The following is a 13,491-nucleotide window of genomic DNA, read 5'->3' on the forward strand; positions in this document are numbered from 1 at the left end:
TACTTATTTACTTTTGTCAACATAATCATTACTGTCAGCTTGTTAGGAACATAAGCAGGTGAGTCTGATCGTGTCACTTGTCATGCAGTTACAGTAGCAAAAAGAGGTGCTCTGAAATACCTACTAAATGTGGCTCATGGAGAAAACTCACTCAGGGGTCCTCAGAGATGGGGGGGTATTGGGAACAGAGGAGAAAAGACTACATAAGGATGACTAGATCAAATATAAAGATCAACTTTAGGGGCAGGTTAGATGTGGGCTAGATGTGGTCAGGTTTACCATAATGGAGTGGACATGTGAATTAATATTCTGAAAGAATTGGCAGTTAGTAGAAATATGGCTTTGTTGTGTTATTACATATACAAAATATCATCTGTTAAGCACACTGTAAAACCTTTGTGTGACTGTGCTACATTAAATAAGTAACACAATAGTTTACACATATGCACTCAAAAACACTGTAGTACAGACCTTTACCACATGGGGGCAATACAGAATGATTAAGAGTTAACTGTGGACTACATTCTGTAGTCAGTAAAATAAACTGCAAACAAAAAATATATAGCAAAAAAAAAACTCTCAGATTCTACAAACAAATTTATCCTGTTTCTATTTCTAGAAAATACATACAATACATACAAAACCAACTTTTACCTATATAAGATCTTTTTTCTCCCTTTTAAGTCAATTTATGTCATCTACTGGGACATTTCTGTCCACACATTTTAAATATGGAACCTTTTTGTTACTTTCAGCGGCATTTTTGGTCAATTTATGATGCAAAAAGCCTGTTACACAATATCACATTTATTTCTATAACCAGCATGACAGTTTGTGGAAACACACAGCAGGTTTTGAGAGGGTGTGTGAGCACTGATGAAACGTTATGAATCACTGGAAGCTACAATAATCTGACCATAACATTCAGTTGTAAATCAGGATTTCATCCCATGCCAATCCCCTGAATTAGTCTTGCATAAAACAAACTGTACTTAGTCATCCGAGGGTGTGCCAAAATAAGTTTCATGCAATCTAATAGCTAACTAAGCCAAAAGACAGTTAGCTAAATGACACTATAGACCATTAAGAAACAAACTGTATTTAGACAAATCCTGAAAAACAAGTTATAATCAAAATAACTTCAATTAACCAGAATAACAAAGCTGGTCTAAAGTAATCAATAATATATTTCCTGTTTATTCATGTTGTTTGCATGCTTAAAATTCTCTTGAAACTGAGACAGTCATCTGTGTCTCAGGAAGTGGAGCATCAAAACAAAAGTTTGCATTGCAGTGGTTGCTCAACTTACAGAAATCTGACACAAAAACTAGCCATGCTATTGCAAGTCCTTCGCTTACCTTTATACCAGCCAAAATAATGCCTTGTTTCCTTTGATTGAACCGTCAAACACTCCCGCACTATTGATTCATTGCAGGGCTTGGCAAATTCTGTGCTTACTGTTTGCATTTGATTTTACATCGAAGTCATTGTTCTTCTGCAGATTATTACTAAATGACTCTGAGCTGGAACTTCAAAATGTTTGTTTAACTTTAATATAGCTGGTCTTCATTTAAGCCCTCTTTATCGTGTGTGCAACCTTCAAACATATATTTATTTAAGGAAATAAAGTGTAGGAGGAAAGAGGTGTTTGGCGATTTGTAAGTATGCAACAGGTATTTGACATTGCTTTGTGAGGACGCATGACAAATGAACCATGTTAAACTGAAGTGACAAGATTTATCTGGTACTAATTTGTCATGTTGTTGCCAAAATTATGATTCAAAATGTAACAATGGAACGTGAAGAGGTCACATGAAGTTCATGAGTTTCCTGGATGAGCAGTCAGTTTTAATATGGTGTCGGGAATCATCATTATTGTGAAATATTTGACTGCTCAAGAATTTTGGAAATAAATATCATAAACCATAAACTTCAACTATGTCCCCAAAAAAATAAAAATAACTTCCTTTAAGTGATGGTTCACTCAAAAGTGAAAAATCTGTCATTTATTCACCACATGCCATTCTGTATGACATTTTCTTGTCTATGAAACACAATTTTTTAAACTTAATTTTTCTCCTTTTTTTGTCTAAGGAGTTCAGTGTTGTTTTGCACCTTATATATTAATTAACACTTAAATATTAGTTATATGTCTTATTGTTAAATGCATATAAAAAATAATAATAAAAAATAAATAAAATAAAATAACCTTCAATGCTTGTAAATCATTTCCTCATAGGTGGGCTGAAATAGTGCCTGATTCCAAGTGCATCCTGGAGAAATATTTACGGTCTACAGGAGACATTTGTGTTTGCAGTGGCGTCACATGTCAGACTGATCTATCTTTACAGACCTACTCTTAACTAATAGGTACCCTTCTATCCAAACAAGCACAAGTACCTCCTTCTTTACAAATCAGAAAGAAGAACTGACTTTGTCACATAGTATGTCAGTGCAGGACTATATTTAGTCAAACCTTACTTATGGCCTAATTGAAAATGTCTGTCATCTTTAGTGTGTGAAGATAAATATCTTGCATAGTTCTCTTAGGAACGTGAGATCTCAATATCACCCTTATGAATATCACCGGCTCGGTCAGACCATAGACAAAACCAACACAAAATCACTGCTATTGTTGCCAGCCTGGGGATACAAGCCTACACATTTGAAAACCGGAAAGCATGTATTAGAATCTCACACTGTGTAGGATCTCATATTATAATGACGCCCACTTTTTGTGCATTTGCTGATGCAAGTGATGGTAACACACCAGACTAGCAGATGATCTGATAAGACTGACATTCATTTCACCCTTTTATTGCACATAAAAGAAGGTCAAGCAACTGTGTTTTGTCTCCTCTCTCTGTGGCAAAAGCTCCTATGGCACTGGCACAGAGGTGTGGCCCAGGAGCTAAAAAGATCTATTACATAGTGGTGGAAAAGAACCAAGTTTACACTGTAGACGTAATCTAATGTTCAAGAAGGCCAGTTTATTTAATTAATTTATTTAATTAATTATTTCTGATGGGATTTCTTTACCATTTTCTTCTAGTAAATCCCTCAGTGGCCTCTGAAATTCTCTCAAAGCAAAGTAAAACAAAGCAAGACAAAACAAACAAACAGCAGCAAAAAAAAAAACCCCACCAAATTAAACCAAACCCATACAAAACAAAACAAAACAACATTTTGTTTTCTGATGGGTTTTCTTTACTATTTTATTCTGGTAAATCACCAAGTGGCCTCTGAAATCCTCTCAAAATGAAATAAAGCAAAGCAAAGCAAAAAACAACAACAACAGAAAAATAAAACAAATCAAACCAAACCCACACACAAAAAAAATGTTTTCTGATGGGATTTATTTACCATTTCTTCTGGTAAATTCCTCAATGGCCTCTGAAATCCTCTCATCACAAAACAAAACTTTAAATTATTATTATTATTATTATTGCTATAAATTTACTGCAAATATTATGTAGAAGTACACAAGCTAAACACATTGTTTTTATATATATAAATATTTTATGCACATCACTTCAACTTTCTTATTTTTTATTTTAACTATAACATAAATAATTGAAATACTTGAAGGACTACACATATCATTTAAAAAATACTATATATAATAACATAAATATGAACTATTTTGTTCTTGATTTTGATTCGCATAATAATTATTTTTATATAAAAGCTCCTATCCCAGCTGTCCAACCTGCAACACAGCTGGGTTAAGGCAAACAGCTGGAAATACACACATGCAACATAGCAGGAAGGTTACAGCCACAGCTGAAATCTGATGCTCTCCAACATGTTGACAAAGCAGTTAACAGCACGAGTTCAAACAACAGCAAAAATATGGGGGAGAGCTGCAAAATGAATGATTGCAGAAACCTTTAATGACTAGGCATCATACAGGGCTGGACAGCTTCTTGCGTGTGTGTTCAGTCTCCCACCGTACTTCACAAACACACACTCTCTGCTTAGTGTCTGTCTGTCTGTCCTCAATGCTCTGATGTGTATTTCATACACAACAAACAGACAGAGTCCACATGTCTGATAAGAGAGACACCTCTGCCCCACACGCTAGGGCAAGGTTACCAGCCCAGGGCTGCTGAGAAGATCATAGTGAATTTAGGACAAACAACAGCGACTGCAGAGACAGGCGAGAACGTGAGGTTTGATCCAAATTGCAATCAACAGCTCCTTCAGATTGGCTCCTGTTTTTATTGTTCCCCCTACCATAGGGAAATATGTATATCATGAATCCATTACAAACTATATGAAGGCTGTCTGGCCATATCTTTGCCTCCCACATGCAGATCTGCTTGTGGTTCAGCCGCTGAGGACTTTTCCCTTCGGAAAGGATTTCTCAGCTGCAAGTCTGATGGCATGAGTCGTAGACTCACCTCATGATCTTTCATGTTTCTGCCGTTCATCCCTCAGAGAAAACACAAATCTTAGGCGGAAAGTGTTCCAGCCAAACAGCAGTTACACAACCAGCACTAATTAATAATGCAGCAGCTCTATACTGGGACATAGGAACAAGAAAGAGAGTACAAGAAAAATAACCAAGGAGAACATAAAGTAACAACCACAGACATATAAATGTTTACCCTTCGCTATCTAAAATAAGTTGGGCTGCTGACAGTTAAAAATTGTAATGGCAGGTATTACAGTTTTAGGGTTTAATTGTTTGACAGCCCAAAATATTTTATGTAGCTAGGTAAAAGGTTTATATTGTGCGTGTGTGAGTGTGTGTTACCAAGTTCACTTTGGTGACTTGAGTAGATTTCTTAATCACAAAATAGAAAATCAAAATTTGCAAATAAATTTATTGCAGAAAAAAATAAAGACAATGGTATTAAAAGCCAATACAAAGTGGGGAAAAAACACATTGAAAAAAAATTGCTTTGCAGTTAGGACATACTTGAACTGAATACATTTCTGAAATTATGGATGGATTCAGGTAGCATGAATATTTCATTTGTGTTAATTTTACATTAATTGTTTTATCACATTCTGCTTTGTTTTTTATATAAAGTACAGTAACTGCAGACTAACTTTTATAAATTAGCAAATAGCAAAGTCCACATCACAAATTCCATTTTACATTTCAAATAGATTTTGTCAGAATTACTGTACTTCTGAGGACTGTTTTGTCCCTAAAGTATTCACACACACACACACACACACACACACACACACACAACATGAAACTGAAGAATATCCCACGCCTGGAGGCCAAACACCAGTTTTGATCCTTGCACAGGACTTCATAAAAGAATTGGCAACACTTCCAGGAGAAGAATCTGAATAAAAAGACCCAGGGCAAGATGCACTGTGTCAGATGTGTTTCGGGTTCTTTTGTGGAGGCAACACGATACATTCGCTGTCACAGAGCACGATGAAGAATGGCTGACTAAACACACCTTTTATTCTCCTCACAAAGACAACAAACATGTCTCAGTATTTCCTGGTTAATTATTAACACCATGCTAGGTTATAAGTTCAAAACATGCACATAAGTATTTCTTAGAGATACAGCGTGACACATATGATGGTGGCATGATATTTATTACGACAGCCATAAAAACCACACTGATCTGTGCTGATGTGGCTCCACACCGAAACTGCACCATAGGGGTCTGTGATATGGAAAAGACACACTGTACACCTTTTGCCTCAGGGTGCAGATGCAAGAAGCTACTGGATACTTGTGACTGATAGTTTGCTTTGTTCTGCAAATATATCTTTTGAGTATAAAATAGTCTCTATTTTGTAGGAGACAGAACAGCTTTGGATATGTTTTCAAAAACACGTGGATAGGCAGGCATGGGTTTTATTGAAGCTGTAATGGTGGTGTCTCCAAACCTGCCATTTTTTCCACACGGGATAAACAACATTAGAATTAAATGTGTGATGTATAAACCACAGTAAAAATACAAAAAAGAGAACTCTGAGAACTATATACACATAAAGAATGTTTTTAAGTACATATGATCTTAAAGTCAAATAACAAATGATAAACCACCTCTTTCTTGAAAAATCAATTTTAGTTAATGAACAACAACAAGACTGTATGATTCAAAATTTGGGATTAATTAAGATCTTTAAATTAATATCTGTATTTAGCAAGGATCCATTAAATTAATAAAAAGTGACAGTAAATACTTTTATATTATTACAATATATATATATATATATATATATATATATATATATATATATATATATATATATATATATATATATATATATATATATATATATATATATAAACATCATGTTTTGCATACAAATACTAAGCACTGTTTTCAAAATAGAAAACAGTTATTTAAGCTATTTATTTTAATAAAATAGAAATTAACATTATTTCACAATATTAATTTTACTGTATTTTTGATCAAATAAATGTAGCCTTGTTGAGTGTAGGACACTTGTTTTCAAAATCATTAAATAAATTATACTGACCCTAAACTGTGTATATAAACAAAATTAATTCAATAAGTCAAATAAGTAACAAAAAAGTATATTTCAAAAGTATATATAAAATACAAAATAGTAAATTCCAAAACGTATATATGAGTACACCTGCATATTCAAAATGATTATATTCTAAATATAAACAAATTACAAATGAGTAAATTCCAAGTCATATTTTATGCATAAAGAATAACCTAAAAAACAAAATATTCAGACAGCTTAAATCACAGTTCTGACAGAAGCAAGCTGTTGTTTATTAAAGGTTGTGTCAAAGGTCATCAACGCCTTAGTTGTGCCTTGTCGTGCATACTTTCTTCTTATTGGTCAGTTTAAAAGCCAGGTGCCATAAAAAAAGCAGTTTTACTCGAAACCTAACAAGACCTGCAGAGACATGACATCAGATTCTTGAGCATCTCCAGCCCAGCCCTTAGGGTCCCCGCAGAGCCGGAGGCAAGAGACATAAACACAGTTACCAGACATATAACGGACTCACATTCTCTACAAATGGAACAAGCTCACCTATAGTATAGCAGCATGTTTTAACTCTGAACACAGTTCAAAACACATCCTCAGATGCTACCCAGCATGCACCCTGTCTAATCTAATAAAGCCTCACAAACAGACTAAGCATAATCTTATTTTCAAAATTATTATAACTCACCACAAAAACAGAAGGCAATCAGAAAGTGACCTCTCATATATACTTGCTCAAAAGGTCTATGTACTAAAACCCAGCTGCTTCGGATCCTGGTGAAAAAATAATCTGACATTATGTTTGTCCTTTTGGCACATAGTGTGCAAACACACTCGGGAACGCATGCAAAGATGCAAAGTCCACTGCATGTGTGGGAGAGGGTAAATACAGGTTCAGTGGTTTTGACTAAAAACAGGTACACGGTCAATGAATCATGATTAATTCAGTCACAGTTTAAAGTTTCCTATGATCACATGACCTACACTGACACTGAATATCATGTTTGCCTGTCACCTCTCCTATCCCTTGTCCCAACAGCATTCAAAACAGTTACTAAAAATGCACAGAGATCACCAACCTTAAATGCAAACTTGCGGCTGATGTTATCCGATGCTTGGACTGCTCCAATCTTGAAGCTGAGAAGAGGAAGGCTGCCCAAGACTATTTCTTCCTTCTCGTCTGAATGGAATAATAATAAAAGAAAAACATTGAAAAAACAAAAGAAATAAGCACTAATACTATAGTAAAATCAAAGAAATAAGCACTAATACTATAGTAAAAATAAAATACAACAAAAAATCAAAAGCATTTGTATTCCAACCTACATAGATTTCAAAAAGCTGATTATAAAATTAGGTGATAGTTCTGTCCCAAATCAGAAAAGTCCAACTTCCTGTAGTGTGCCACTACAATGGTGATGACAGGCAGTGGTAATGGAAAAGCAGGTAAACTGCAGGTGAATCCCATAATAGATATCCATTTTTATCTCAGCGTAAAGCTAATGACGCTGAAGCGAGCAGCAGCACGCAGCCTAGAAGAGAAGAGCTTGGGCTGGTTAAATAATGGAGCACATCATTAAATTTTCAGCACGAGCAGAATCGAGGAGGGCAACGGAGATCCAGCATTCATGTTCTCGATCTCCTGTACTGAGAGCTGCTGCCGGGGAAATGCAGTGAACCCACCCGCGCTTGTGTTCTGACACTGCTCTGTGTGTGTGTTTGTATGTGAATGAGAGACAGGGAGGGGTGGAGGGAAAAGAGGGGTGGAGCAGGTTGTGTTTGTGCTGTATAGAAGTGGGTAGAGAGAGAGAGAGAGAGAGAGAGAGAGAAGACAGTTATCATCCCTCAGTGACTCAGTGCTGCAGGAATTCTGGCTCTCGGACAGCTGTACCTGCACTGAACAACCAACCAGAGCCTATTATTCTGTCAACAAAAACAAAGAAAGAAACAATCCTGGATGAGAACCATATATTGACATGGAAACCTATTTCTATTTTCCCCACAACAAAATATGCTTGAAAACAAAATGAAAAGAACATTGCATAAAGGAAGATAATAAATAGGACAATCTAAACCTGTCTGTCAGGACTGAACATTGACATTAACAAGGAATGTTGCTCCCAATATTCAGATTTGTGATCGACAGATGTACTTTTTATATGGTTGATTCTTAATTTAATATGGTTAGTCACCCCATCCTTGATACAGGTGCATCTAAAAAAATTTGAATATCATGGAAAAGGTATTTATTTATTTTTTCTGACTGCTTAGGAAAATTTCAAATTCAGTATATCAAAATATTTGAATATTCCATTTTGAGTTTGAGTAGTTTGATTAATTTTGAGAATAACTACTGGGTACCTTTTGGGATAATTTAGAACATGCAACTACAATCATGGAAAAGACTGCTGACTTGACAGTTGTCCAGAAGACAATCATCAACACCCTCCACAAGGAGGGTAAGCCACGGAAGGTCATTACTTGAAAGGGCTGGCTGTTCACAGAGTGCTGTATCAAAATATATTCATAGAAGGTTGACTGGAAGGAAAAAGTGTGGTAGGAAAAGGTGCAGAAGCAATAGGGATGACCAAAGCCTTGGGAAGATTGTCAGGAAAAAGCTGATTCAAGAATTTGGGAGAGCTTCACAGTGAGGCACAAAATCCAAGCTGCTTGAAGTCCAGTGTGAAGTTTCCGAAGTCAGTGATGAATTGGTTTGCTGTGATGTCTGCTGGTGTTGGTCCATTGTGTATTATCAAGTCCAAAGTCAATGCGGCCATCTACCAGGAGATTTTGGAGCACTTTATGCTTCTATCTGCTGACCAGCTTTATGGAGACGCTGATTTCATTTTGCAGCAGGACTTTAGCACCTCCTCACAGTGCCAAGACCACTTCCAAGTGGTTTGCTGACCATGATATTACTGTGCATGATTGGCCAGCCAACATGCCTGGCCTGAACCTCACAGAGAATCTATTATAGTATATTGAATTGTGAAGAGGAAGATAGGTAACATCTGACAAAAAATACAGAGGAGCTAAAGGCCGCTCTCAAAGCAACCTGGGCTTCAATAATGCCTCAGCAGTGCCACAGGTTGATCGCCTCCATGCCACGCTGCATTGAAGCAGTAATTTGTGCAAAAGGAGTCCCATCCAAGTATTGAGTGCATAATTAAACCTGCTTTGGAGATCTTGAACATTTGTGTTTTTTAAATCTTTTTTTTTTTAATTATTTATCTTTGAAAAAAATATTAAAACAAAATTTTGCTATATTGATTTTTTTATTTTCCTAAGCTGTAAGTCATAACCATCAGAATTAAAACAAAGAACTCCTGAAATATTTCAGTTTGTGTGCAATGAATCTAGAATATAAGAAAGTTTGCTTTTTTGAATTAAATTACAAAAAATAAGGAACTTTTACATGATGTAAAAAAATTTTTTATGAAATTGCATAAAATGATTAGACATGCTTTTGGATATACATCTAGAATTAATTTTACATACCCTGTTGACATGAGATGTTTTCTCTTGTTTTAAGCATTTTTTTTCTAATTATTTATCTAAGGGATTGTCTTCAGATATACAGATACAAAATACAGATTTATTTTTCTTGCGCAATCTGAACTGTGCCCAAGCTTTGACATATTTTCTTTGATCAGTCATTTTACAGAAGAACTGTTGCACAAAATACGGGCTGACAAATCAGTCACACGCACAATCACTCACTCAATAATAACAGGTACATGTCAATTCAAAAGCTGATGCAATCCTAAACAGCACACAGAAGAACCCTATTTTCTAATGTAATTATTTAAGATTTTATTATTTTATAATGTAACCCTTGACCAAAGATGCAACCACATTTACCACTCTTTATTATTTTTTTGTATGCAAAATCCAGTCATTTTAATAGGAATCCCTACGATGCAGATTTCGTAACGGGTTCAAGTTGGCAAAATTTCACTAAGATTTCAATAATGTGACTGCACCCCAAGACTGATTGTATAGGGAAACTAGATCTATTACTGAGAAACCTATTTATGTAAACATACACTGCTAATCTTAATCCAGAATGCAATTTCACATCTACCAATAATTTCCTCCAAGTTTCTTTTTTTTCCAGTTACCCTCTCTTCCTCGTATTTAGCATAAGCCTCTGATATCTGCAGCGATGACAACAGCGGGCCATTTTTCATCGTCTCCCTGTGTTCAGAATACCAATTGAGGCATTAAATTGCTCTGTCACACATTCTCAAACTCTTTTGCATGGCACAGTTGGGTAGATGGATCCGGGGTGATAAGAGGACGTAGGGTGTTGTGCCTCCAAACACAACGCCATCGCCAAGATAGCTGTGGAGACATATGGGATACAGCCAGCCGTGGAGTGTTGCTGATTGTGATTTTTAAATAAATGACCCTCTCATCCCAGTGGGCAATTCAATCGAGGAAGGAAAGAAACTTCCTGGTGTTCCTGGAGTGTGTTTGTTATGCCACTAACAGTGACTCCTATTAATATTGTAATGTTGTTCAGCTGTATGCAGTTACATTTTTGAATGTACAATGAACTTTGTGTACAGTAGTTCCAAAATGTGTTACAGTACAAGTAAGATGACATTACGTTTGTTGGGATACTCAAACCTGTACATCACTTTGACTTGTTAGCACTTCATCTGATTTAAACAGCATTGAGGTTAAAAACAGGAATACTTCTATTCTATAAATATTTCTAAGTTCTATAAATTGAAATGCATTTCATTGCCCACTACCTAGGCAAAGAAAAAGTAATTTTTTTAATAGTTTGCTTTATCAAATCGCTAAGCTAACATGACACTAATAAGCATAAAAAAAAATTATACTTCTTGAGACATTTGGGCATTAATAAGTATTCATAATCAGTGTAATTATAAATTTATCTCAGCTCATCCACCATCTTGGATTATTATTTTTTCAGGAAATTGAGAGCATTTGGAGTTTGACATTAAAATACCCTTTTTTCTATTTGAATATATTTACATTTTTTCTCATTACTCCAGTCTTCAGTGTCACACGATCCTTCAGAAATCATACTTGTGACGAGTGGGGCGGGGCCGAGGGACATGGGAGCGAGGCCGGGGGAGTGATTGGAGATGAACTACACCTGTTCGTCCCACCGGTCTCGAGGCCCATGGAGGAGATGGAAGGATATAAAACTGGAGCGACGACAGTGAAGGACGAGAGAGGACCAGGCCTGGGCTTTTAGTTGTGTTTTGGGTTTTATTTTATGCGCACCAGTCGTCCGTGAGGGGCTGGTGCGCTGTTTTGTGTTTATTTTGTTATTAAAATGTTTTTGATTGTCCGCCGGTTCCCGCCTCCTTCTTCCGGATGAATATGAAGGTTGATATCGTTACAATACTTATATGATGATTTGATGCACCGAAAAATTCTTATTTTCATTTTCAGTTTTGATGATTCATATTTTTATGTAACCAGTGACAAATTTTTTGATGAATAGGAGCTTCAAAATAGTATTTTTTATAGAAATTATAATATATATACAGTATATATTATTTTTACACTTTATGGTACTGAAAGTTTGTTATTTTCTGTTGCATTGTATGCTACCTTGGATTTATTGCTTTTCATAGGGTGCTACAATGCATTTGGGACAATCAGGAGTGCTCCTATAAAGCCTTCAAATGCTCCCTCCGCAGGCAGCTCACTAGGCTTTGGAATGAAGCACATGTTTTGATGTTGCCTTCAGAATATGAGCGTAATGGAGAAGCAGTGTGAAGTAATTAGCCAGAAAGACGTGGGCAAAGTCAACAGGGTTGAATCATGCAGCTGTAGCCCCAAAGGCCTTGCTTGCTGCACTCACCGATATAATTAAACCTGCTTTGCTCCACACAAAAAAGCTTGATCTAGCCAAGAACCATTACTGTAGACCTCCTCCTCAGGGTAGACGCATGCACAGATGTTCTTCAAGTTTATGATTAAATTGCAGCCCGAGCTGGGAACATTTTATGATCTGATAGGATAATGTGATAGGGTAATGGAGCTCTAATGGCTCTCAAATTTACACAACAACAAATAAGCATTAATGAGACCAATGAGAAAGGAGGATTTTCTCACATGATCAGCAAGGCCAAATCAATCCCCAAATGCACACTCTTAACTGTGCAGTATTCACACAGAAGACATATGTATGTTGGTGTGCTGACAGTTTTATCCTCCATGTGCTTTGTGGAAGAAAACAACAGCCTTTGCACCTTTTTTTTCCTAAACCCAAACAAACCCTATGACACGCGTATCTGAGTAGAGCCGGGAGGATGTCTACACTCCCTTCAGAAAACCTAAGATCAAATGCATGGGAGTCCTGCCAAAGGGAGAAGCTTGCATGAAGGCAGTAAGGTAATAGTTCAAAGAAGGAAGCGCCATGGTCCACATGGGAGTGAGGAGGTCTTCAAGGAAAGGGGCGATCTTTCAAGCATTTATTATTATTATTATTATTATTTTTTTTTTTTGTTAAAGATGTTTTAAAAACATCTTCAGTAGTAGTGCAAGATGTGTTGGTCTAGTGGTACAGATTTGTTAAATATCCAGATACACAGGAACAAGAATCCTATCTCTGAAAACTGAGAAGACACTAAAACAACACCGACTGCAAGTGACGAGTGAGTCTTACAGGAAGTCTGACATGTTTGGAGACATTTGAAGACACTGAGAACATTCTCATTTTTGCATTACCTCAAGAGAGTATCACTGTCAACTATGATCAGGTGCACACACATAAACGCACAAAAATACAGTCAGTGGATCTAAAACCAAAACTACATGATTGAATATTAGTGCTATCGATGTTGTTTGTTTTTTAAACAATGCACAATGAATCACTGACAAGAATATTGTCATAATATTACATAATAAGATGGAAATAAACCTGTGATTACATAACTTGATATGTTTTGATTTATAGTCTTCTAAATGCTAGACTAGTTACACCTTCTTCAGCAAATATGAAGATAAATCACTGACTGACATTCCCAGAGGATAAAGTATGTGGGTTTT

At 36.1% G+C, this 13,491-nt stretch overlaps 1 protein-coding gene across 9 annotated transcripts in view; it reads right to left on the minus strand.

Moving 5' to 3' along the window:
• Positions 1-13,491, minus strand: part of LOC132126530 (pleckstrin homology domain-containing family A member 6-like) — a 97,444-nt gene that overhangs the window by 23,746 nt on the left and 60,207 nt on the right. For 7 of the 9 annotated variants that reach the window (XM_059537812.1, XM_059537809.1, XM_059537807.1 and 4 more), the window contains one exon: positions 7,533-7,633. In XM_059537812.1, the coding sequence (XP_059393795.1) occupies positions 7,533-7,633 (101 nt within the window). Of the gene's footprint in view, positions 1-124; positions 440-7,532; positions 7,634-7,779; positions 8,160-13,491 lie in introns of those variants that run through there. The other 2 variants (XM_059537815.1, XM_059537816.1) reach the window with 2 other exon arrangements.

Source organism: Carassius carassius, chromosome 44 (assembly GCF_963082965.1).
Source record: "Carassius carassius chromosome 44, fCarCar2.1, whole genome shotgun sequence".
Classification (NCBI taxonomy): Eukaryota; Metazoa; Chordata; class Actinopteri; order Cypriniformes; family Cyprinidae; genus Carassius; species Carassius carassius.